At 47.2% G+C, this 24,877-nt stretch overlaps 1 protein-coding gene and 3 non-coding genes across 4 annotated transcripts; all 4 read right to left on the bottom strand.

The window, feature by feature from the left end:
- Window positions 1-16,808: 16,808 nt before the first annotated feature.
- RPS12 (ribosomal protein S12) lies at window positions 16,809-24,127 on the bottom strand. The gene is made up of 6 exons (XM_073575842.1): window positions 23,980-24,127; window positions 23,790-23,837; window positions 22,680-22,796; window positions 17,566-17,668; window positions 17,221-17,322; window positions 16,809-16,899 (listed from the first exon to the last, which is right to left on the bottom strand). Exons 2-6 carry the CDS (start codon window positions 23,801-23,803, stop codon window positions 16,837-16,839), a joined length of 399 nt encoding a protein of 132 aa, XP_073431943.1. The 5' UTR covers window positions 23,804-23,837; window positions 23,980-24,127; the 3' UTR covers window positions 16,809-16,836.
- On the bottom strand, window positions 16,972-17,105 carry LOC141089672 (small nucleolar RNA SNORA33). Its single transcript, XR_012232366.1, has one exon. It is a non-coding gene; the product is annotated as a small nucleolar RNA SNORA33 (small nucleolar RNA).
- On the bottom strand, window positions 17,389-17,475 carry LOC141089673 (small nucleolar RNA SNORD100). Its single transcript, XR_012232367.1, has one exon. It is a non-coding gene; the product is annotated as a small nucleolar RNA SNORD100 (small nucleolar RNA).
- LOC141089671 (small nucleolar RNA SNORD101) lies at window positions 17,741-17,810 on the bottom strand. Its single transcript, XR_012232365.1, has one exon. It is a non-coding gene; the product is annotated as a small nucleolar RNA SNORD101 (small nucleolar RNA).
- Window positions 24,128-24,877: the final 750 nt, after the last annotated feature.

Here is a 24,877-nt window from a genome sequence, read left to right as displayed (position 1 = left end):
GATTAAAAGGTCAAGACAGACGTTCCCCAGCTTGCAAGCCCCTAAGCATGAGGACACTGCCAGGACACTCCATCCTGTTCCAGTTTACGGTGGAGACCTGCCCACCCCACCTGATGAGCGCAGACCTACTGCAGGAACTGAAGGTGACCAAAGTGTCCCATGAAGATGTGACCTTGACCACTTCCCCACCTCAGACCCAAGAAGAATTAATCATGCTGGTGGCCCTACAAGAGCCTCGCTCGAACAACCGGTGCAAGCCTACCCAAGGAGGTGCTGGACATAGCACCCAGAAGCCTATGGCCCAAGGGAGACTTCACGATGCGCCAGTGCGGGTGTCACTCAAGTCTACAACCCCGGACGCTCCGAAGGCCCAGCATCCGCAGCTCATCACCTAGAGCTAAACTGACTCTGACCAGCTGGAGGTCTAAGTGGAACTGCTGTTCAAGAAACAGCCTAAAAACTTTGGCATGGGCCAGGAAAACTCTCAACCCAGAGGGACCACACCCGCTTCGTGGAATGGCTGCACTTCTTCCGGCTCCAGCGCCCGAGGATCATCTTGGACAAGATTCTGAAGGTGCTCCCTGAAGTTAATCCAGGCCCTGGACCAGAAGACAGCCACTCAGCTCCTCAAAATTGGTTAACAAGATGCTGACCAGAAATCAAGCTGGGTGAAAGGAGCTGCTGCTTGCTGGTAAAGAAGATGCCCCAGCAAAAAGGCCCCCTGTGAGAGCAAGAAAGCTCAGCTGTATGTCACCTCTGACAAAAAAAAAATAAGGACCCCAGCAAACGGTTTGGTTTCCTGCCAGCCCTGTGCCAGAAGATAGGAGTCGCTCACGGCACTGTGAAGAGCAAGGCCAGATTGAGCCGCCTCACCCACGGGAATCATCATGCGGTCCCAGCTTCTCTCGATCAAGAGGAAGACTGTGAAAGGAAAACCAGACCAGATTGAATGGTGCATAACCTGAGGACTGTGAGCGAAGCAACCGTGTTTGAAACCCCAGTTGTGCCAGATCTGCACACTCTGCTGACAAACGTGCCAGCCACAGCAGCGGTACTCACGGCAATGGATCTGCCCGAAGCTTCCCTCAATGTTCCCCCTCACCTGGACGACCAGTTCCTGAAAATGCACAAGGGGGGTGCAGAACAAATGGACAGTGAGGCCCAAGAGGGCCCGGAACAGCCTTTCACAGCTCGCCAGAGCATTGCCCTCCGTCCCCACCAACTGGATTGCGGAGCATGCAGAAGTCGACACCGCTACCCGCACAGCGTTTTCCATGTCTCCTCTACTCTGCCTGGCAGAGCAGCAACGTAAGTTCTGCAAAACAGAGTCCAGTGGTGTCAAAAGCAAGTTCCTGAAGACACTGTATCGCCCACTAGACGAAACACTTGACAGATGACCAGAGGGCCGCGGAGGAGAAGGTGGCTCCCTCAACAACTCCGAAGATGCAGTCCTTCCTTAGTCTAGTCTCGTACTGCAGAACTTGGATCCCTGGTGCTCCAGGCTTAATGCAGCCTCTGTACAATTGCATCAACGCATTGCAACCTTCATCTCGTACAGGAAACTGAAAGACTTCATAGTCTCTGCGCAAACTCTAGGCCTCCCTGACTACAAGAAGCCATCCCGTCCTGACCAAAACGGAAAAAGAAGGACCAAGATGGAGAAGGTCATGCTACTGGCCAGGCTTAAAACGGACCCACGGAGGAAAACCAGAGGCCTCTAGACTACCTCTCAGCTGGCCTGGATCCAGTTGCAAGGGGGGGCCCTCCTGCATGAAAGCAATACCCGCAGCACACGCCCTCCTGACAAGGCTGCTCTCCACCACTCTCCAGGGCTCTCAGCCGTTACCTGTCTCTACTCCCACTCCCAAGGGGGGATGCGGATACGGACCCTCAGATGAAAAATCTGCAAGATACCGTACATGGCTCCAGTCTTGCAAATGATGAAGGAAAGTTCCACACGGGATGTGCAGCGACCAGCAATCAAGACATTCTATGGTCCAGAAGGTTGTCAGCCCAAGAGCCCAAGAAGCGGAGCTGATAAAGCTGATGAAAGACCTGCCAGATTGCGAAGAACAAAAACTTCCAGGTACTCGCATGACATGGCACCTGACTTCGGACCCATCTGGGCTGCAAGAAACTTCATCACAGCAAGCGGATCGACCGCAAAGCACCATGGAGCCATCAGAGACCTGCTGGACGCTCTTCAACTACTAAAAGTGGTGGCAGTGCTGAAGGCCAAGGCACACGGAAAACTGAACACAGTAGAGACATGGGGCATCAACAGCAGACGTGGCAGCCAAAGAAGCAGCCAGAGGAAGACAATATGGAAAATGGGAGAGGTCGTAGAGCCGGACGGCTACTACATGACGACTGAAGACGAGAAAACCTGGCAAACAGAAGTCAATGGGAAAACCATTGAAGATGCCATCTCTGAATTGGACAGAAGTGCTGCCTCCTCCTCCACCATCCTCTCGTGGGGAAGCTTCTCCTCCAGCACACTCCTATGATTGGCAGTCCACGGCAACACTCCCCGAGACGAGCTGCATGAGTCCGAAGGCATCCCAAGGCTACAACAGTTTGACCTTCCCCCTCATCCCCGGAGAATACCGGATGGACCGGTACCAATGCAAAGAGTCCCAAGTCCTCCTCTGACGCAGTCTAACCCGAGTCTTCATACAGAGGGAGGCGTGGACAGAGACGAAACCTCAGCTAAAATCCCACCATCAGCTCAGAGAATGTCAATTACCACAACCCAGTCATTAAACCTGACAAGATGACTTCCTGAAACCTGTACAAGAAATAACAGGATCAGACTCGGAAGGAGGAGGAGAGCTGGATGCTGAAGGCCAAAAGCACTGGGCTCCAAGAAACCGTCTACATCAAAACGTCTACCTCAAGACAGGCCTAGTCTACCTCAAACCGTGTACACCCTATGGTGGTTCAATGGTCACATGGCCCACACACAGAATTGAAGACACAGATGATTGACCTGATTGGACTCAACTCACACCTAAACAGCGAAGATTCACAGCAGCTGTTCGGCCACCGACAAATTTAACATCGGACAAGCGGGAAAAGTTCCCCCACATCGTCTGGCCTGAAGACTTCCCAGTAAGGAACCAGTTGGTGAAGACTACTGCAAAGAAGCTACTCTCAAAAATAGTGTGCAGATATGGGGGTTTCCAGAAGCAATAGCAAGTGATCAGGGACCCGCATACACAGCAAACCTTACACAAGGGATCTGATCAGCAGTAGGGTCAGACGTAGACCTACACACTACTCACCATCCCACACCATAGACTAGATGGGACACTTAAGATCAGCATGCTAAAGAATTTGCCCAAGAGACAGACAAACCCTGGCATTAGACACTCCCGTAGGCTCAGAGAAAGCTGTCACCAATATGAGACTTTATTTGGGTAAAAAACCCAGTTTAAGGGTATTCTTCACTTAGCAGTTGACTATGCAATATGATACTTTTTATCTGCATGTGTAGTTGAATTTATCAAGAATTTTGCTAATGTCCATTCTCGAGTTTCTCTCCTTCATTGCCAGGTCCAGATTCGGTGCCTGGTATACACGTCCTGAAGTCAGGAGACTGAGTGTGGGTGGAGAAAGTCTGTAAAGAGAAGCACTCGATCCCAGATCCGATGGCCCTTCACCAAGTGCTGACGCTGCCGACCTGGAGAGAAAACCCCGCCTGGATCCACGCATCGCATTGCAGGAAAAGGCCTTCATACCAGAAGATACACCTGAGCTGGAATGATGCTGTGGATGACCTCCCTGACTGAATAAATAACCTACCTGACGGAGAATACACATGCACTGACTGCATAGACTGCTAACTAAGAGACTTTGATTACATTGCACCACACCCCCTTTAGGGACAGATCTCCTGACTGCCCATTTGCGAAAAGTCTGTACAGAGGAGGATGTATGCACTAGGCATATGTCAGTCCATTGGCAGCATAAAAGAGTTGCAGCGCTTTGGGCCAGGAGCAGGGTTTTAGGGCAAGTGATATCTAAGGGGGGATTGTTATGGAAATATATATGTATATGTATTTCATATAGATCTCACTTGCCTGCTATAGGCTATATACTCCATATACTGCTATATACTCATGTACTCTTATATATTCTTATATGCACACAGATACATATTCACAGTTTGAACCTTGTAACTAGTTGGTGGAAATGACCTACTGCCCCCCCATGAGATAGTCTGGGGAGCAGATGGTATTTTATGATAGCATTGCCTTGTGATATTTGTCCCAGACATAGAAAGAGGAAGTTTAGGCCAGATGTGCCAGCCGATATCAGAACATTGCTGACATTGTAAGACAAAGAGCAGTATATCATCTGATGCTTAAGTCACCTTAGGTCGACGCCCATATATGTTTATGCATTAAAACTGACCAATTAGCTAAGAAGTAAAGCCTCTATGTTAATGAGTAGCCACTCCTTTTCTGTACAATTGATAAAACCAAGTATATTCAATAAACTTCCAGAGTTTTGCTGGGAAGTATTGCTGCCAACCAAGTCTGGCGTCTTTCCTTCTTTGAGCGCTCAATAAGACTCTTTCTAATTAGGACAGGTCACAGTATGCACAGGGGTAAATCTACCCAAATCAAAAGTAAATCCATCCACAACAGCAGCAGCTCTCCCTATTCTGAGATCAGCATGAGTAACATGGCGGTCAGCGTGCACGCCCTTTTATACCCCCTGTGACGCCCACCAAAGCAAGCCAATCACTTGCATGCCCTTCTGAAAGATGGTGGTGACCCCTGCCTATGTCATCACATTGCCCACAGTGTCTGTGGATCCTGATTGGCTGAAAAAGAGCGCAAAACAAACTTTTGAAACGCGACTTTGGCGCTTAAGTCGCCGACCCCATCCTAGGGTCGGGTTTCGTTTCATGAAACCCGACTTTGCCAAAAGTCGGCGACTTTTGAAATTTTTCGACCTGTTTCGCTCAACTCTAGTCATGCCGCTTATGTGAGATTTACTGGGGATTTATGTATCTGATCTGAAGTGAACCTCTCCTCAGGTCTTTGGGTCTTGGTTTTGATTATAATATGTGCCTTGGAGACAACAAAAGTAGTCTTTGTACTACTCCTTATAGCTTTGGCACTTTAAGCTTTTGTGGCCCTTTTGAATAAACCAGGTTTTGCAAATACATAGTGGTTGCTTTTAATTTCCTTGCCCTTTACTATACATGCATATTGTCATATATATCTTTCTTGATCTCATCAATATACAAATCTATGGGGTTCGCTTGTTGGCCTTTCTTTTTTTTCATCTATGCCTGCTCTTTTATGGCCATTACATCTAGAGCACCAGCACTCTAAGTTTCCATATGTGCGTGGACATATACTTACGCTCTCTGCTCTATAAACATGTATCCCTAGTATTTACCAGCTGATAATCACTTCTAGCAGCTTTACTATGGTTCTCACTGATATCCACGCTGTACAGCGGGTCTGATGCTGGGAGAGACTTTCCCAACGTCTGTACACTGTGCATGCGCGCGGCCGTCTGCTGGTATTCACTAAGACAAGTTTGCAGGGCGCATGCGTCCCCGAGATACTTTGGTCTTTATCTGTACATGCGCGACCCGGATGTTTTTCTAAGCACTTCTGGAGCATACACCACAGCCTACGTGGCACGGGGCCTCCGATCCACCGGTAATCAATTATGTAATTATTTTCTCAGTTACTTATGGACTATGGTTACTTCAACAGAGCACTTCCCCTGACGAAGCTGTTTGACAGCGACACGCGTGGGGCTTTCTCGCACCCCCGTTCATTTCTACCATCTTTCCCCCCCCTTCTTTTCATTCTTGGTTGGATGACTTGGAACCTTAATCTCTCTCCCTTCTGGGACATTCAGGTGTTTCACTTGAAATGCTTTTCTGATCTATCCTTTTGACTATTATTGCACAGTGTCCATAATTTGGGGTATTGCAGGCCCTGTTTCAAGGCTGATAACTTATTATAGCTGTCCTTGACTTTGTCTGTGCTTGGTCTCTTCTTTTTGTATGTGTTGTCCCAGGCGCATTAGGAGTGTTCTTCTTTTTTGGTGGGGTTAGCTCTACAGTCCCCTTATTAGTACTGTTATTTGGTTTACAGGGTGCTACATGTGTTGGCATTATGATTTTCACCATCATGGCATTGCACTGAGGGTTGTATATACATGGACATTATTTGTAATGGGGTGTTATTGAAACGCTGTCTCATAGAATCATAGAATCGTAGAGTTGGAAGGGACCTCCTGGGCCATCTGGTCCAACCCCCTGCTCAAAGCAGGATTCGCTAAATCATCCCAGTCAGATGTCTGTCCAGCCTCTGTTTGAAGACTTCCATTGAAGGAGAACTCACCACTTCTCGTGGCAGCCTGTTCCACTCATTGATCACTCTGTCAAAAAGTTTTTTCTAATATCTAATCTGTGTCTCCTCCCATTCAGTTTCATCCCATTGCTTCTAGTCTTTCCTTGTGCAAATGAGAATAAAGTTGATCCTTCTACAATGTGACAGCCCTTTAGATATTTGTAGACAGCTATTAAGTCTCCTCTCAGTCTTCTCTTTTGCAAACTCTGTTTTTAAATGCTTTTAACCTGTTTTTGCTTTGTTGACAACAAAGTCTTTTTTGTTCCTTTATAGTTAGGTGTGCACATACGGTATGGATACGCAGTGGTCTTTTTGCTTGTTCATGTAGTCTTCAGTTTTTCCATGCGTGTTGTAGCACCCTATTACCATCTGTCAGTTATATTTTGTGGTGCACCCTAACATTGCTGCATAGTGGACCTTATGGCTCTAACTAGCTTGTCAGTATCCTCTACTGGGAAGCAGAGCCTACCCCCCCTGTATCCTCATTGGAGGAGGAACAGGGTGACTCCAGGTCTGTGTTTTCCACATGCTGTACTGATCCTTCTGATTCTGAATAGTGTTTCCGGTATGCCCTTCCCTTTTTTCCCCCATCAGGTCCCTTAAGGACTCCTGGACCTCTGATCTGATGATAGATTTAAGATCCATAGCAAACCCGGAGTCTCCTGTGAGACTGTCTGCTGTATGAACACCGGGCAGAGCCTCTTATCATAAGAGCTAGGTAGATCTCCCTTACACAGAGCGCATTCCCTATTTTTTTGTTTGGAAGTGTGCTTCAGGGGTCTTCCCTATCAAGGCAACAGAGAAAAGGGAGGGGCTGTTTTAGTATAATGTACATTCAAGTAGTCACTCACCATCTTGCTGATCAATCTACGGTACTGGAGACTGAGCTGGTTCTGAAGAACGCCTCTCCCTGCCAGTGGGCTCATGACCTGCCTTGTTTCTCAGGCTGGTTCTGCTGCCTGTATGACTGCTATTGCGCCCTCTAAGCTACTGATGGCACTGGGGGGCTCCTGCGATGCTTGCAGTGAAGATGGCGGCAGCTGCTGCTGATGCTGCGGTGGGTCAGGCGACGCTGCTGCTCCTCCATGTTTGGAAGCTGCAGGAAGTGCCGCCATCTTGGCCAAAACCCCTTTAAATATTGAGTGGCCCCACCTCCTCAGTCTCCCCGTTTGAATCCGGCACACTGTGCACAGGGAATCCTCGGGTCCAGATGGCCGCTGACGTCACCGGCGCGCTCGCCAGCAGAACGCATCAGATCTCCCTCCTGCGTCCCGCGCAGCCCTGGATGTGATGTCCCCGGCGCACTACGTCATCGGGATGCGCCGGACCTCTTCCTGCATCCCGCACGTGTGCAGACCCGGGCGACCTGCTCTCTGTCGTGCTCGTCCTCTGGCTACACCAGTTCTTTCATGGTTGCCCGGCCATGCGCAGCCCCGGAAGCGTGTCCTGTCGCACATAGTTGGGACAATCTTCAGCGCGCAGAACCATGCAGGTAGGGGACATTTGCTCAAGAGGTCTCCTGCTGCACGGCATTACTTCACCTGCGGACGGCATCCTGAACTCCCAGACACCCTCCTGGGTAAGTGTACCTCTTGCTTCTGTAGGCTCCCATGAGGACAGGAAACTGAACTGATGCGGAGAAGTTTCGCCTTTTTATTCAGTAGGTTTCCTGTCCTAGTGGGTGGAAAACCTCTCTCTTAGGTGGTACTGTCATGGGAGGGGGGAAAAAAAAGATTGCAGGTTAGGAGTTTAAAAATTGCTTTACTTCATTAGAACTAAAGCAGGGCCTATCACACTTGAGCCTTCCTGCACAATTGCAACAAAGCATATCACTCTGAAATGTTGCAGCGTTGTAGGGAAAATAAACTTTGAAGATCTCGGCACCATGGCAAGTGGTACATTTACTCTGAAAGGGTCAGAAAAGTCACACAGCCAGGATCAGATTCAAGCTGCCCATGATTTGGTCATCATGAATCAGGTTCCTTTTAACCCCTTCGCCTCGAAGCCTGTTTTCACCTTCATGACCAGATCAATTTTTAAAATTTTGACCTCTGTCACTTTATGAGGTAATAACTCTGGAATGCTTCAATGTAGATCCCACTGATTCTAAGATTGTTTTCTCATGACATATTGTACAGTATGATAGTGGTAAAATTTATTTGATATGACTTGTGTTTAGTTGTAAAATAAATGGAAGTTTGGCAAAAATTTTATGCCCTTAAAACAGAGTCATATCGCACAAAATAGTTAATAAATAACATTTCCCACATATCTACTTTACATCAGCACAATTTTGGAAACAATTTTTTTTTGTTAGGAAGTTATAAGGGTTTAACATTGACCAGCAACAAAATTTGCAAAACTTTTTTTTTCTTTTAGAGAGCACCTCACATTTGAAGTGACTATGTTACTATAAGGGGCCTATATGACAGAAGATACCCAAAAATGACACCATTCAAAAACTGCACCCCTCAAGGTACTCAAAACCACATTGAAGTTTATTAACCCTTCCCTTCACAGGAATTTTTGGAATGTGGAAGGAAAAAATAAACATTTACTTTTCTTTCACAAAAATTGTCCGTGTTTCCGGCAGCTGGTGCTGATCGCAGCTGTCATTCTGGAGCAGAATGAAAACCCGCCGTGTGGTCCCTCCCATTTTATGAACCAACCAGCCAGGTTGGTTGTGAAGAATAGAGGGGTCCCCATACTTTAAATAAATTTAAAAAAAAACCGCATGGGGTCCCCATATTTTTGACAACCAACCTGACTAAAGCCGACAGCTGATATTCTCAGGCTGGTAAGAGGCCACTGATCTTGGCCCCCCAGCCTATAAACAGCAGCCCCCAGCTGCCCAGAAAAGGCACATCTATTAGATGCGCCTAATCTGGAGCTTTGCCCGGATCTTCACACTTGCCCTGTTATGTTCAACTTTTTTTTTCAGATCGTGGGCTTCGCAAAGGAATTATGAGTGTAATAAAGATTATAAAAATGTGTGTTGTATTCTTTCATTAAAATAATTTCTTATTGTGCGAGTGTTTATTTAACCAATAACTGTAGGATTAGTAATGGATCGGTCTTATTGACACCTCTCCATTACTAATCCGGGCTTAATGTCACCTTAGAATAGAAAGGTGGCATTAACCCTTTTATTACCCCACTTGCCACTACAGGGCAAGTGGGAAGAACTATCTAATAATGTACTTTTTCTGGGCAGCTGGGGGCTGCTGTTTTTAGGCTTGGAGGGGGGGGGGGGGGGGGAACGCAAGAGCAATGGTTGTGGTGATAGGTATATTATTATTATGCATTTATATAGTTCTATTTATTCCATGGCGCTTTACATGTGAAAATGGGAAATATAGACACGTATAATAAACGTGTAAGACAAGGGACACACAAGTAGATAAGGAGAGGGGGACCCTGCCCGCAAGGGCTCACAGTCTACAGGGAGGGGTGAGGATACAGTAGGAGAGGGTAGAGCAGGTCTTGCTGGGGTTCAGTAGACCGAGGATCATTGCAGGCTGTAGGCTTGCCGAAACAGGTGGGTCTTCCGGTTATTCTTGAAGGTTTCCGTTGATGGTGAGAGTCTGATGTTTTGAGGCAGGGAGTTCCAGAGTATGGGGGAAGCACGGGAGAAGTCTTGTATGCGGTTGTGGGAAGAGATAAGGGGCTGTAGAGATCTTGAGATGATCGAAGGTTGCGTGCGGGTAGGTACCTAGAGACCATGTCAAAGATGTATGGAGACAGGTTGTGGATGGCTTTATGTGTCATGGGACATCACCATCAGATCACTGATCTGACATTGCACAGCAGAGCATCAGATCAGCAGTCTGACAGGCAGGTAAGGAGGCATGCCTGCACCTGCTTTCATGCCACCTTACCTGCAAAACCCTGCAGCCATCTTGGTGTTGGGGGTCTCCATGGAGACCATCAAGACAAGCGGTCACATCGCATTGTTCTGACAGAAGCATGCAGGGATCCCTCCTTCCTGTGCGATGCTTCCCTATGCCATTGTCACAAACCGCAGCATCAGTTAAATGCCCATATGGGCATTGCTGCAGGGTGTCAGCTGTCACTCACACAATTGCTACAGTGCTGTGCATGAGGCCATGCAATCACAGTGCCATACTAGTACTGATTTGCATGAACAAGTCCCACAGAGCAGTATGGTGCATTTAGTGAAGGAGTTCTCTGGGCTTTTCACATAATCTCAGTACATATCAGGGCTGCAGAATTATGACAATAAGTGATTTACTTTGTCACTAGTTTGCACGATTTTCTAGATATTCTGAACAGAACGTCCAAGGGGGGGGGGGGGGGGTGTTATGGCATTGAAATGAGAACTAGTTGTAACCTCCTACTCTACTCCAAACATGCCCTCTATAGCAACAACCCCACCCTCCATAGCCACAGGCCCTCCACATCCACATGAAGCAGCCCTCATCACACAGTAGCAAATTCTTCCCCTCCAGCAGCCTCAGTGCAGAGAGCAGCTCCTCCCCCAGACACACAAGTTATCTATGGAAAGTGAATCTAGTGAGGGAAAATCATCCTGTATTCTGGGACACTCCATGATTACAATACATAACTCATTATCAGTAATTCCTTCCCTCACTGTCCCAGGCTGCTGGCAGCAGTGAGAACAGACTGAGGGCCAGTGATGGGGGTCTGCAGCTTCTAATCTGCACAGGGGATGGCAGTCACTGATGTAGTCTGTTGTGTGACAAAGCCTCTGCTGTGTGAGACAGCTCTGTGTCACTGATGTCTTCACAGCAGATTTGGTGCAACGTATGTGCAAAGCTCCAAACTCCCAGCAAGCTCCAGTGACCAGCACCACCCACTCATGGGCTGGCAGTAAACTGCACCAGCACTCATCTTTATCATTATTCCAGCATTGGAAACAGCAGTGATACTGTATTTGTGAAAGCAGCACAATACATACACCCCCCAACACTTCACACTGTTACAGCTGCTGATGGGAGCAGCCTGTCCAATCAGTATTTGTCATTAGAGACACAGTACTCACACTGCACCAAATCTGCTGCTATGTGAAGACATCAGTGAGAGCTGTCTCATTCACACAGAGGCTTTGTCACACAATTACATCAGTGACTGCCATCCCCTGTGCAGACTAGAAGCTGCAAACCCCCCCCCCCCCCCCCCCAGTCTGTTCTCACTGCTGCCAGCAGCCTCGGACAGTGAGGGAAGGAATTACTGATGAGTTATGTATTGTAATTATGGAGTGGCCCAGCATACAGGACGATTTTCACTCCTCACTAGTTTCACTTTCCATAAATAACTGTTCAGCGTGTGTCTGGGGGAGGAGCAGCCCTCTGCACCGAGGCTACTAGAGGGGGAGGATTTGTTACTGTGTGATGAGGGCTTCTTCATGTAGACAGGGAGGGCCTGTAGAGATATGGAGGGTGAGGTTGTTGCTATAGTGGGCATGTTTGTAGTAGAGTAGGGGGTTACGACTAGTTCTCATTTCAATGCCATAACACCCCCCTTGGATGTGGTGTTCAGAATAACTAGAAAACCGTGCAAAATAGTGGCAGAAAGTAAGTTACTTATTGTCATAATTCTGCAGCCTAGATATGTACTGAGATTATGTGAAAAGCCCGGACAACCCCTTTAACCCCTTACCTACAATTGACGTAATATTCCGTCCATGTGACCATGGACGGAATATTACGTCATCGCGATCAGCGGCGCCCACGTGGTGAGCGCCGCTGATCGCGGCCGAGTGTCAGCTAATTATCATAGCTGACACCCGGCACAATGTGTCAGGGGCGGTCACGGACCGCCCCCGACACGTTAACCCCTTGCACACCGCGATCAAACGCGATCGCGGTGTACCGGGGGTTAAAGGGAAGCATCGGCAGGGAGGGGGGCTCCCTCCGTGCTTCCCTGAGCCCCCCACGGCAGCGCAATGTGCAGCGCTGCTGCGGGGGGCTCTTTCCCTACAGGCCCCCGGATCCAAGATGGCGACGGGGGCCTGCAGGGAGCTGACTTCCTCACTGCCTGCAAAGCGCAGGCATGAGGAAGTCTGCAGCAGTGCCTGTGACAGATCGCTGATCTGTCACAGTGATCTGTGATGTGACAGATCAGCGATCTGTCACAGGACAGTGATGTCCCACCTGGGACAAGGTAATAAAGTAAAAAAAAAATAAAAAGTGTTAAAAATAATCGCTAAATAAATCAGTAAAAAAAAAAAAAAAAAAAATATTCCCCAATAAATCCATTTTTTCAAAATAAAAAAAACAAAAACAATAAAAGTACATATATTTGGTATCGCCGCGTCCGTAATGACCTGCCCTATAAAACTGTCCCATTAGTTAACCCCTTTAGCGAACCCCTTAAAAAATAAAAAACGAAGCAAAAAATAATGATTTATTATCATACCACCGAACAAAAAGTGCAATAACGCGCAATCAAAAAGACGCATATAAATATGCATGGTACCGCTGAAAACATCTTGTCCCGCAAAAAACGATCCACCATACAGCGTCATCCGCAAAAAAATAAAAAAGTTATAGCGCGCAGAATAAAGCGATACAAAAATAATTATTTCTTATATAAAATAGTTTTCATTGCAAAAAACCGACAAAACATAAAAAAACGACCTAAATGAGGTATCGCTGTAACCGTACTGACCCGAAGAATAAAACCGCTTTATCAATTTTACCGCATGCGGAACGGTGTAAACGCACCCCCCCCCAAAAGAAATTCATGAAACGCTGGTTTTTGTTCATTCTGCGTCCCAAAAATCGGAATAAAAAGCGATCAAAAAATGTCACGTGCCCGAAAATGGTACCAATAAAAACGTCAACTCGTCCCGCAAAAAATAAGACCTCACATGACTCGGTGGGTCAAAATACGGAAAAATTATAGCTCACAATATGTGGTGATGCAAAAACTATTTTTACAATAAAAAGCGTCTTTTAGCGTGCGACAGCCGCCAAACATAAAAACCGCCATAAATCGTAAATCAAACCCCCCGTTATCACCCCCTTAGTTAGGGAAAAATAATAAAACTAAAAGAAAATGTATTTATTTCCATTTTCCCGCTAGGGTTAGGGCTAGGGGTGTGTTGAGGTTCGGGTTGGAGTTATAATTGGGGGTTTCCACTGTTTGGGCACATCAGGTGCTCTCCAAAGGCAACATGGCGTCTGATCTCAATTCCAGCCAATTCTGCGTTGAAAAAGTCAAATGGTGCGCCTTCCCTTCCAAGCTCTGCCATGTGCCCAAACAGTGTTTTACCCCCACATGTAGGGTATCAGCCTACTCAGGACAAATTACAAAACAACTTTTGGGGTCCAATTTCTCCTGTTACCCTTAGGAAAATAAATTGGGGGCAAAAATATAATTTTGCGGAAAAAAATGTTTTTTTTATTTTCACGCCCAGGCGTTATAAACTTCTGTGAAGCACTTGGGGGTTCAAAGTGCTCTCCACATCTAGATAAGCTCGTGGGGGGGTCTAGTTTCCAAAATGGGGTCACTTGTGGGGAGTTTCAATAGTTTAGGTACATTAGGGGCTCTCCAAACGCATATGACACCCGCATACCAATCCATCAAAGTCTGCATTCCAAAACGTCACTACTTCCCTTCCGAGCCCCGACGTGTGCCCATACAGTAGTTTTCTCCCACATATGAGGTATCAGCGTACTCAGGACAAATTGGACAACAACTTTTGGGGTCCAATTTCTCCTGTTACCCTTGGGAAAATAAAAAAAAAATGGGGACTAAAAGATGATGTTTGTTGAAAAAATACGATTTTTATTTTCACGCCCGGTCGTTATAAACTTCTGTGAAGCACTGGGGGGTTCAAAGTGCTCACCACACATCTAGATAAGTTCATTAGGGGGTCTAGTTTCCAAAATGGGGTCACTTGTGGGGGGGTTTCCACTATTTAGGTACATCAGGGGCTCTCCAAACGCAACATGACACCCGCAGACCATTCCATCAAAGTCTGCATTCCAAAACGTCACTACTTCCCTTCCGAGCCCCGACGTGTGCCCATACAGTAGTTTTCTCCCACATATGAGGTATCAGCGTACTCAGGACAAATTGGACAACAACTTTTGGGGTCCAATTTCTCCTGTTACCCTTGGGAAAATAAAAAAGTGGGGACTAAAAGATCATGTTTGTGGAAAAAATACGATTTTTTTATTTTCACGCCCGGACGTTATAAACTTCAGTGAAGCACTGGGGGGTTCAAAGTGCTCACCACACATCTAGATAAGTTCCTTGGTGGGGGTCTAGATTCCAAAATGGTGTCATTTGTGGGGGATTTCCACTGTTTTGGTACATCAGGGGTTTTCCAATCGCGACATGGTGTCCGATCTCAATTCTAGCCAAAAACGTCAAATGGCGCTGCTTCCCTTCCGAGCTCTGCTATGCGCCCAAATAGTCATTTACACCCACATATGGGGTATCAGCGTACTCAGGACAAATTGCACAATAACTTTTAGGGTCCTGTTACCCTTGGAAAAATAAAAATTGGGGGTGAAAAGATCATTTTTGTGGAAAAAATATGATTTTTTAATTGTACCGCTGTACGTTATAAACTTCTGTGAAGCCCTTGTGGGTTCAAAGTTCTCACCACATATCTAGATAAGTTCCTTGGGGGGTCTAGTTTCCAAAATGGGGTCACTTGGGGGGGGTTTCCACTGTTTAGGTACATCAGGGGCTCGCCAAACGTGACATGTCGTCCGATCTGAATTCCAGCCAATTTTGCATTGAAAAAGTCAAACGGCGCTCCTTCCATTCTGAGCTCTGCCATGAGCCGAAACAGTGGTTCCCCCCCACATATCAGGTATCAGCGTACTCAGGACAAATTGCACAATAAGTCTTGCAGTCCAATTTCTCCTGTTACCCTTGGTAAAATAAAGAAAATTGAACCTGAAGTATTTTTTGTGAAAAAAAGTTAAATGTTCATTTTTTTTTTAATATTCAAAAAATTCCTGTGAAGCACCTAAAGGGTTAATAAACTTCTTGAATGTGGTTTTAAGCACCTTAAGGGGTGCAGTTTTTAGAGTGGTGTCACTTTTGGGTATTTTCTATCATATAGACCCCTCAAAGTGGCTTCAAATGTGAAGTGGTCCCTAAAAATAAAATGGTGTTGCAAAAATGAGAAATCGCTGGTCAATTTTTAACCCTTATAACTTCCTAACAAAAAAAAAAAAATTTTGGTTCCAAAACTGTGCTGATGTAAAGTAAACATGTGGGAAATGTTATGTATTAAGTTTTTTGTGTGCCGTATCGCTGTGATTTAAGGGCATAAAAATTCAAAGTTGGAAAATTGCGAAATTTTCAAGATTTTCGCCAAATTTCCGTTTTTTTCACAAATAAACGCAAGTTATTTGAATGCAATTTTACCACTAACATGAAGTACAATATGTCACGAGAAAACAATGTCAGAATCACCGGGACCCAAAGAAGCGTTCCAGAGTTATGACCTCATAAAGGTACAGTGGTCAGAATTGTAAAAATTGGCCCGGTAGTTAACGTGCAAACCACCCTTGGTAGTGAAGGGGTTAAGTCTTGTACAAATCAGTATGTTTTATAGAAACACTTGAGATTAGGAAAAGATTAAATATTGAAGAAATCTCTACACACTTGAAAAGTTCTATAACTATGTATTAGGGACTGTGGCTAATCAAAATAGCAATATAGGACTAGTATGTAAACCGCAAGCTTTATTAGGGCAGTAGTCCAATACGCATCTCAGGAATTGGATAACAAATTGGCAATTGTCTTCAGCCAGTTGAGAAGAGGGAGCCAAATTCTCAGCATAGAGGCCCACATTGTTTGCCACCACATTCTTTAAGACACCACAGTGAGTCTCAACCCCACAATTGATAGACAGCATGCTCCATTTCTCTTAAGCAGCAGGAGACGTGCCCGCCAGCAGAAGCAAGAAGCCGGTGGCTGACATTGCACACTACTGAAGAGTCATGATTATTCTCCCACCAAGTATTCTGGCAGCTGTGCTCCGCTTGCAAGGAGCACATGAAGTCCCTGCTATACAGTGCTTACAAGCATAAATCCATTGCTGGCACTGGAGCAGGATGCTGTGAAGGGAGCACTGGGTAGGCAAGTGTAGTTTAAGTTTTCTGATGGGGCCATGCATACCAGGACCTGACCACATTTTTTTTTTTTTTGCTTAATTTTTTCCCAGTTTCCTCCTCTAAAACCTAGGTGTGTCTTCTAGTATGAAAAACACAGTACTGATTAAAATAGTAGTGCAACACTGCAGTCTATTGGTCCTATATACTTTGAATGGAACCACACACTCCATTCATGCCCAAGGCAGTACAGTAAGGCAGGGAAGGAGTGTATTAAAACCACAGGCCTAATGTTACACCTAATATTGTGCATATTTAGCTGCTGAAGCATTTTCAAGAGGAAATAAGCCAAACAATATTCAAGTTCAATACTTTTATTCAGATGTTCATTTCTTGCACTTGAAGTATTCTTCAATTACATCCTTGGCCTGGGATTCCTTGCCATAGTCCTAAGACAAGAAAAGTTATTACAATGGGGTATTGAAGCTAGCAACATCACATCATGTGTAGTATGGAACACACTTTGTAGCCATTTTTGGGGACCTTAGATGCCACATAAAGGCCCCAAGGCTCGTACGATGGCCTTAATCTTGCCATCACGCTTAAAGCCATTCTGCAAAACATCCATTGTTTAGCAGAAGCTCAATAATGGCACATGCAGATAAAGTCCTGTAACATACTAATCTTCTGACAACTATTGCCTAAAATTACATTTGTCCTCTGGTGATAGCATCAACACAAACACTACCAGAGCCAACATTTATAGTCACCTTGACGACCACGCAGCTACAGCCAACCACCTTGCGGGGCTTGCCTTCTCTGTCGATCTTACAGAGTCCCACCCATTCACCTAGCTTCTTGCTGTCATCAACCTTTAAAAGACAAAGTCCAATCTTAGCCATCATCAATAAAAATACAATAGTGTTCAACCAATGAGTGCTGCAGCTCAGAAGAAATTGGGTAACATGTAGGCAGTTCTCCTCACAACATTCAGTAGAGGGAGCCAAGTTGTCATCATGTGCAGCATTTGATGGAACTAAAGATAAGTTCAAGATACTAAGGACACTCCATAACATTGCTTGGTATCCATTAGTGTATGCAGCAGTAGGGCTCACCTTGATGAGATTGATCTGATGCTCAGCACACAGAGCCTCAACTAGTTTCACATACATTGGCTCATCACAGTTGGAAGCCAGGACGCACAGGTGAGCTTGTCGTCTGCAATACAAGGGATCACGTTAAGTGGCAGATCCTCTTCCCCCATTTATACAATTGTGACTTCAGCAACAGGCTTGTCAGTGGTAAGTTCTCACTCATACTGAGTGAAGGGGTATCCGACATCACAAATCATCATTCAAGCACTGTAGCAGGTTAGCAACTTTGGAAAGTAACAAGTTTGACAAGGTTTATGAATTTCTCATTTCAGTCTATTGCAAGACAATACAAGTTCAAGTGCAGGAGATGGGCTTAGCTTTTAGGAGATGACTAGGCACTTGGTGTTGCTGCAACATCACAATAAAACTGAATTGGATTCTATTGTGAGAAGGTACTGGTAATACTTCTTGCCATTTACATACAGTAGCCACGGTCAGCAGCACAGAGCAGACAGTTGTTGCTCAATAGGTGTTGCCATAGCTTTAAGTTAACAGAATCAAACAGGGACACAATCTGTACCTTGTGTAGTTTTCAAAATGCTCAATAAAGCCACTAGATACCAGAGAACAGGTATTTTACCCATGTATCCATGCAGTTCATAATAATGGCAGAATGGGGTTACACCAGGTAATTGCTGCAACGTTCTTTATCACTTTAATTTTCCCCATCTTAAAGGCAATTTCTCATCGATTAGATCAAGTTTGTCATTGTACGGTAACCTATTAAGTATTTAAATTTCAGCATTTGCCTCCCTTTAGATCAAGGCCAGCAATGAAAAGGTCTTTGTCTTGCAGGCTGGTTCAGGTACATTGACCCAGCATCTTAGAGTGCTGTATATGAGGGCTGAAAGTTGGTGGCCTTATCTCACATGGGACAAGCCTGGTGACAGGTTCCCTTTAAGAGTAGGCAGAACATTGCTTGTTGCTTTTACAGACAGATCATTGCTGTGCAACACATTCAGGTCTAACTTGTGTGGCGTAATTACATACATTTTCAGATGCACCTTTTCCTCCAAAATATTTAGTTGTATTCACCTCTGTCTGCCCTCTCTCCCTGGGGCTCCTGTACTGTTGTGACACACGGGGCCAGCACCCAATCAGCACTGTGTCGCTGTCCCCTGCCTTCTGTGGAATTGAACATGAGGATGTCAGACCAACTTCATCATGTTCAATTAGACAGGAGGCAGGGATTGGGTGCCAGGCTCACACGTCAAAAGCATGAGAGCCACAGGAATGCAAGAACTGATACTGTGGGATCACCATGACAACAGGAGAGTATAAGCTTTATTTCAGAGCCAAATATTTAGATCAAGAAGGGGTTGTCCTTGTAGTAGACAAGCTTTAATAAAAAAAAAAAAAAAAAAAAAAAAAAAAAAAAAAAGGTAGATTTAAAGGAGTTCTTACATCCAAGATTGATTTTTTTTATATGGACCAGTCATCTCACATTTTAATACTAGTACCCCAACAATCCATATACAGCTGTGTTGTCACCATGACCACTGCAGCCAATCACTGAGATCAGAGTTACTCACAGACTACATGGGCAGAGCTGCAGCCCTGTGTTATCGATGTCCCAGCGATCCCACCAATGATCCGACATGGATGGGATCGCTGGGACATGTTAGACAGCCCCTCCAGTGATCAGGACCAGCAAGCAAGCTGGTATCCAACATAAACATTGGATTTCTAAGAGCCGCGGGGCTCTTAGAAACCCGATGTTTACCCTAGATACCAGCGTGCACTGCAGGGCAGGAGGTGGAGGCAGAGCAGCACACAGACAGACCGGAGTAGCAGGTACCTCCCACCCTGCAGTGCATGCTGGTATCTAGGGTAAACATCGGGTTTCTAAGAGCCCTGCGGCTCTTAGAAACCCGATGTTTAAGTTGGATACCAGCATGCAGCATCGCTCATCGCTGCCACATGCAGCGATGCACGCTGACCAGCGATGAAAACACAGCACAGGACGATCCAGCACGATCAGCGATACATGGCAGGGGGGCCAGTTGCTGCTGGATGTCACAGCGATCTCGCTGGAGAGATCACTGATGTGTCACAAAATAAGCAATCTCGTCAGCGATATCGCTGTGTGTAACAGGGCCTTTACACTGATGCAGCTTTGTAATGGAAACCAGGGCAGCAGCAGAGACCCTGCGCTAGACCACAGGATAGGTAAAGCACGAAAAATAACTGCAGGAGAAAGTTCAAAATGAGACAAGTCCTATAAAAGGGAACCTAACAGCAATATGCGCACAGTAACCTACAGTGTCAGGTCAGTGCCATTACACTGATTAAAATTATATTTTCGTTGATTAAATCCATCTTGTTTAATCTAGTTTCAGTTTTGAGTCAATGATCTGCTCGTGCCCTGGGGGGTCTTCATGTGGTACACTGATTATGTATTCAGTAGTATGGCTTCTGTCAGGTCACTGATCTGCCCCCCGTTTTACATAATGATTATAAATTAAAAATATAAAGCCTGAAGCAGGCTGGTGATCAGCATGATCGCATGTGTAATGTGCACTTAATTCTTTTATAAATCATACTATAAATCCATCAGAAAAAATTGTTTGAAAATAGTGGTGCCATCTCAGAGGAGTAAATTTCTTTCTAGCAAGATGGTGCCACCTGCGAAGGAAGTGCTATCAGACCACCGATTGCTACTACAGACAGCACCATTTTCAGGCACCTTTTTCCTTTTGAATTTATGTATAGCACAATATAAAAGAATTAACTGCACATTACACATGCTCATGCTGTAGCACCTGCTGCAGGTTTTTTTCAATATATCATAATTATGTAAAATAGAGGCAGAGATCAGTGACCTGTCAGAAGCTATACACTAATCAGAGCACCACATGAAGACCTCCCACCTACAGCCCATCCCAGAGCACGAGTAGATCAGTAACAGAAAATAGAGATTAAACAACCACAAGACTGATTTCAACCAAGGTATTTTAATTAGTATATCAGCACCGACCTGACACTGTAGGTTACTGTGCACAATCCAGCTGACAGGTTCCCTTTTTGGGTATGTTCCCACAGTCAGTAAATGCTGCAGGTTAGACGCCGTGTACCTCAGTGTCCAGATGTTACAGCGTAGTGGAAGGGATTTTCAAGAAATCCCATGTCCACCATGTGTGCACAGACTCCCGTGGAACACCTGCAGGATTGACATGTGGGGTGTCAATCTTGTGGAGACTCAATTCTCAGCAAGATAAATCTCACCCATACAGTGTACTGGACTGATTCCGCATGGTTTAATAACACATGCGTTCAAAAGCTGGCAACGCTTTGGACGGAGCAGACATGTGCTGTGTCCAAAGCGTTGCCGATTACTGACCGTGGGGCCATACCCTCAAGGGTGTGTGCACACACTGCGGAAATTTCCATGGTTTAGCCTGTGGGTTTCCCCTACAGTTTGACACCTGCCATGGAGCAGGTGCCAAACCGCAACGGAATCCGCACAAAGAATTGACATGCTGCGGGTTTGAAACTGCAACAAATCCGTGCAGAAAATTCGTCACCGTGTGCACTGCGGTTTTCATGTTCCATTGATTTATAATGGTACTGTACACTGCAGCAGATCTGCACACACCCTAACAGAGGTCTCAAACTGCATTCCTCAAGGACTGCAAACAGGTAATGTTTTCAGGATTTCCTTGTATTGCACAGGTGATCATTTAATCACCTGCACGGATAGTTATTCCAGCACCTTGTGCAATACAAGGAAATCCTGAAAACATGACCCGTTTGTGGCCCTTGAGGAATGCAGTTTGAGACCTGTGCCTAACATGTCATCACCAGGTCACAGCAACTGAGTCCCCTACTGCACATGCTCAGAGGCATCTACACCGTTAACATCCTAGCACAGGTCTCCATCAGTGTAACAAAATAGCCTTTTTTAAACAGGAAGCCGTCACACCCCCCCCCCCCTAAGTAAAAGCCACCTTCAGCAGCATTAAGGCTGCATTCTGTGAGGGTGGCTCTTATGTTTATCGCTAGTAACACTGAAATACAGACTTTTATAAATTGCCCACCATACCTCTATTGTGTCCTGGAGGTATGCTTTCTCCCCCTGTCAACCGCCTCAGAGCCGTCCATCTCCCTCATTCGCTTTCCTCCACGGTAATACATCGGCACTCAGCAAAAGCTCACCAAGACTCTGCCAAGTGCATACCATTAGCGCTAGGGCACAAAAGATGTAAACAATGACATCAGTGTCAGCGCATCCGTTTAACAGATCCGTTAAACAGATGCCCCCAGCGCAATGTGAACCTAGCCTAAAGGCCCCGTCACACTAAGCGATCTCGGTAGCGAGATTGCTGCTGAGTCACAACTTGTGACGCAACAGCGATCTCACCAGCGAGATCGCTATGTGTGACAGTGATCAGCGAGCGGCCCCCCTGCCGGTATCGCAGAAAGAAACCTCTGGACATTTCTTTGGTCGCTGGTCTCCCGCTGGCCAGCATGCATCGCTGTGTGAGACAGGCGGGAGACCAGCGATCAGGTAAAAAAAAAAAAAAAAAAAAAAAATAGTTATTCTCACCTTCCGACGTCCCGCGCAGTCTTCCCGCCTCTCTCCATGCTCCGGTCCCAGTAATCATTTGCACGAATGACTGCGAGACGCCGCTGCCGCGTGACCGTGACATTCTCGCAAAGGATCACTGGGACCGGAGCGTGGAGAGAGGCAGGAAGACTGCGCGGGACATCAGAAGGTGAGAATAGTAATATTTTTTATTTTAATTCTAGTTTTTTTACAGGGATGGCCAGCGATGCCGCACGCTCGGCATCGCTGTGCTGATCGCTGGTGAAGCTGTCTGTGTGACAGCTCACCAGCGATCACATAACGACTTACCTTGATATCGGTGTCGGTATCGCTGGTAAGACGCTTAGTGTGCCTTTAGTGCTGCTGAAGGTGGCTCTTAAAAAAACCCTGGGGGAGTGACAGGTTCCCTTTATTACAGGAATTACTGTCCTAGACAAGTGTGATTTTTCTTTAAATTAAAAAAAAAACAAACATTTGGGAGATAATTCACAACAAGATTTTAAGATTTTATAAACTTTAATGAACTTACTTGTCAAGAGCCTTGGCAGCTTCCCGGATCCCACGGGCCAGGCCGTCATGGATAAGTGCGGTCTTCAGCACTTCTTGAAGAGCGGTGTTAATATCCATTACACCTCCAGCAGAAATGCTGCAAGACAAAGAAACCATGAGGAACACTGCGGCATCAGAGCCAGGCCTGCCACAGCCGCCCGGGGGCCTCCACCAGCCACAGCCGCCCGGGGGCCTCCACAAGCCACAGCCGCCCGGGGGCCTCCACAAGCCACAGCCGCCCGGGGGCCTCCACAAGCCACAGCCGCCCGGGGGCCTCCACAAGCCACAGCCGCCCGGGGGCCTCCACAAGCCACAGCCGCCCGGGGGCCTCCACAAGCCACAGCCGCCCGGGGGCCTCCACAAGCCACAGCCGCCCGGGGGCCTCCACAAGCCACAGCCGCCCGGGGGCCTCCACAAGCCACAGCCGCCCGGGGGCCTCCACAAGCCACAGCCGCCCGGGGGCCTCCACAAGCCACAGCCGCCCGGGGGCCTCCACAAGCCACAGCCGCCCGGGGGCCTCCACAAGCCACAGCCGCCCGGGGGCCTCCACAAGCCACAGCCGCCCGGGGGCCTCCACAAGCCACAGCCGCCCGGGGGCCTCCACAAGCCACAGCCGCCCGGGGGCCTCCACAAGCCACAGCCGCCCGGGGGCCTCCACAAGCCACAGCCGCCCGGGGGCCTCCACAAGCCACAGCCGCCCGGGGGCCTCCACAAGCCACAGCCGCCCGGGGGCCTCCACAAGCCACAGCCGCCCGGGGGCCTCCACAAGCCACAGCCGCCCGGGGGCCTCCACAACTGGCTGGCGCCGACACAGCCGCCCGGGGGCCTCCACAAGCCACAGCCGCCCGGGGGCCTCCACAACTGGCTGGCGCCGACACAGCCGCCCGGGGGCCTCCACAACTGGCTGGCGCCGACACAGCCGCCCGGACTCACCATTAGCTCCACTAACCATTACACAGGATCACTGGCTCCAAAGTTTCACACGCGGGACGGAGCACTATACCCGGGACTGCAGCCGGCGGAGGGGCTGACGGACAATACACAGCCAACAGAGGGGACACAGTGCAGAGCCCGGCGGAGGAACACTCACCCTTCCTCGGCCATCCTTGATGTCTAATGGATGTTCGGCGTTACTCCGCTGTAATACAGACATAGACGAGAAGCGTTAGTTGCGCTCATGGCGGCGCCGCTATTCCCGGACTCCGGGAGGGGGGGATGTCAGCGACAACCGACAGATTGTGAGCGGCACGGAGCGAACGACCACAGCAGCCATCACTTACCCAACCTGCTCCACTGCATTCAGGAAAGAGAAAGCCATGCGGTCACGTCACGTACTTATAGTCTTCGAAGCGTAGCTCCGCCTCCTTACGTGAGGGCAAAGGCAAGCGCTACGTGGCTGAATGAGACTCGTCCGCCATGTTTGTTGTGGGCAACAACCACATCACCGCTCTGCATATATGAAGATACGAGTGCAGAGTGTAGGGGATTACTAGCAGCTCCTGTACACTAGTGAGTAAAACACTACAGCTCCCACTGTTAGTAATGGAAACTACTGGCAGGTTCCTTACCCTGAGAGAAGCCTATAGCAGTGCACAGGAGCAATGTACTGACGCCCTGGTCACACAGTGCAGATGGAGTCAGGGTTTTAGCACTATTGGCGCCCACGTGTATATGTCCGGAAGTGACGTAGACAGGTTTACTTACAACTCATCTGACTTGGGTCTCTACAAACCCAGGCAGGTGTAGAATTGCCTTGTCAGTCATAGACCTGTGTGAACAGCCCCAAAGTCCCAGATGCATCACAGCGTCTTTGCCAGAATTCTGGAGTAAAACACTTTGAAATGTCATAAAATGTTTGTGCAAATTGGAGCTGTGCAAAGATTTTCAACTTTTGTTTCTCGTTCTTTTTACACACATTAGTGTCAACTAGATTCACTAACCACTGACCGGGAAATCAGAACCTAGCAGCATGGCGTTTGCCAGAAATCGCCCTCCGGTCCCTGCTGTATGTGGGGGAAAACCATTGTTTCGGTGCACGGCAGGGCGCACTTTTTGAATGTAAAATTTGCTGGCATAACTAGCAGATGTCATGTCGCGTTTGGAGAGCCCCTGATGAGCCTAAACAGTGGAAACCCCCCACGTGACACCATTTTGGAAACTAGACCCCCCAGAGAACTT

This window comes from Dendrobates tinctorius, unplaced genomic scaffold (genome assembly GCF_039654945.1).
Source record: "Dendrobates tinctorius isolate UK_male_01 unplaced genomic scaffold, ASM3965494v1 ptg000046l, whole genome shotgun sequence".
NCBI classification, from domain to species: domain Eukaryota; kingdom Metazoa; phylum Chordata; class Amphibia; order Anura; family Dendrobatidae; genus Dendrobates; species Dendrobates tinctorius.
The sequence above is the reverse complement of the archived record's forward strand: the minus strand, read 5'-3'. Positions and strand labels throughout refer to the sequence as shown.

Bases quoted from the DNA above. Each gene is read 5' to 3' on its own strand.
- RPS12 (XM_073575842.1), bottom strand. The intron at 17,323-17,565 runs GTGAGCCCTACT...TGTCTTTTAAAG, and splicing joins ATCAGATCAATCTCATCAAG to GTTGATGACAGCAAGAAGCT. The intron at 16,900-17,220 runs GTGACTATAAAT...TTCTTGTCTTAG, and splicing joins GTAGCTGCGTGGTCGTCAAG to GACTATGGCAAGGAATCCCA.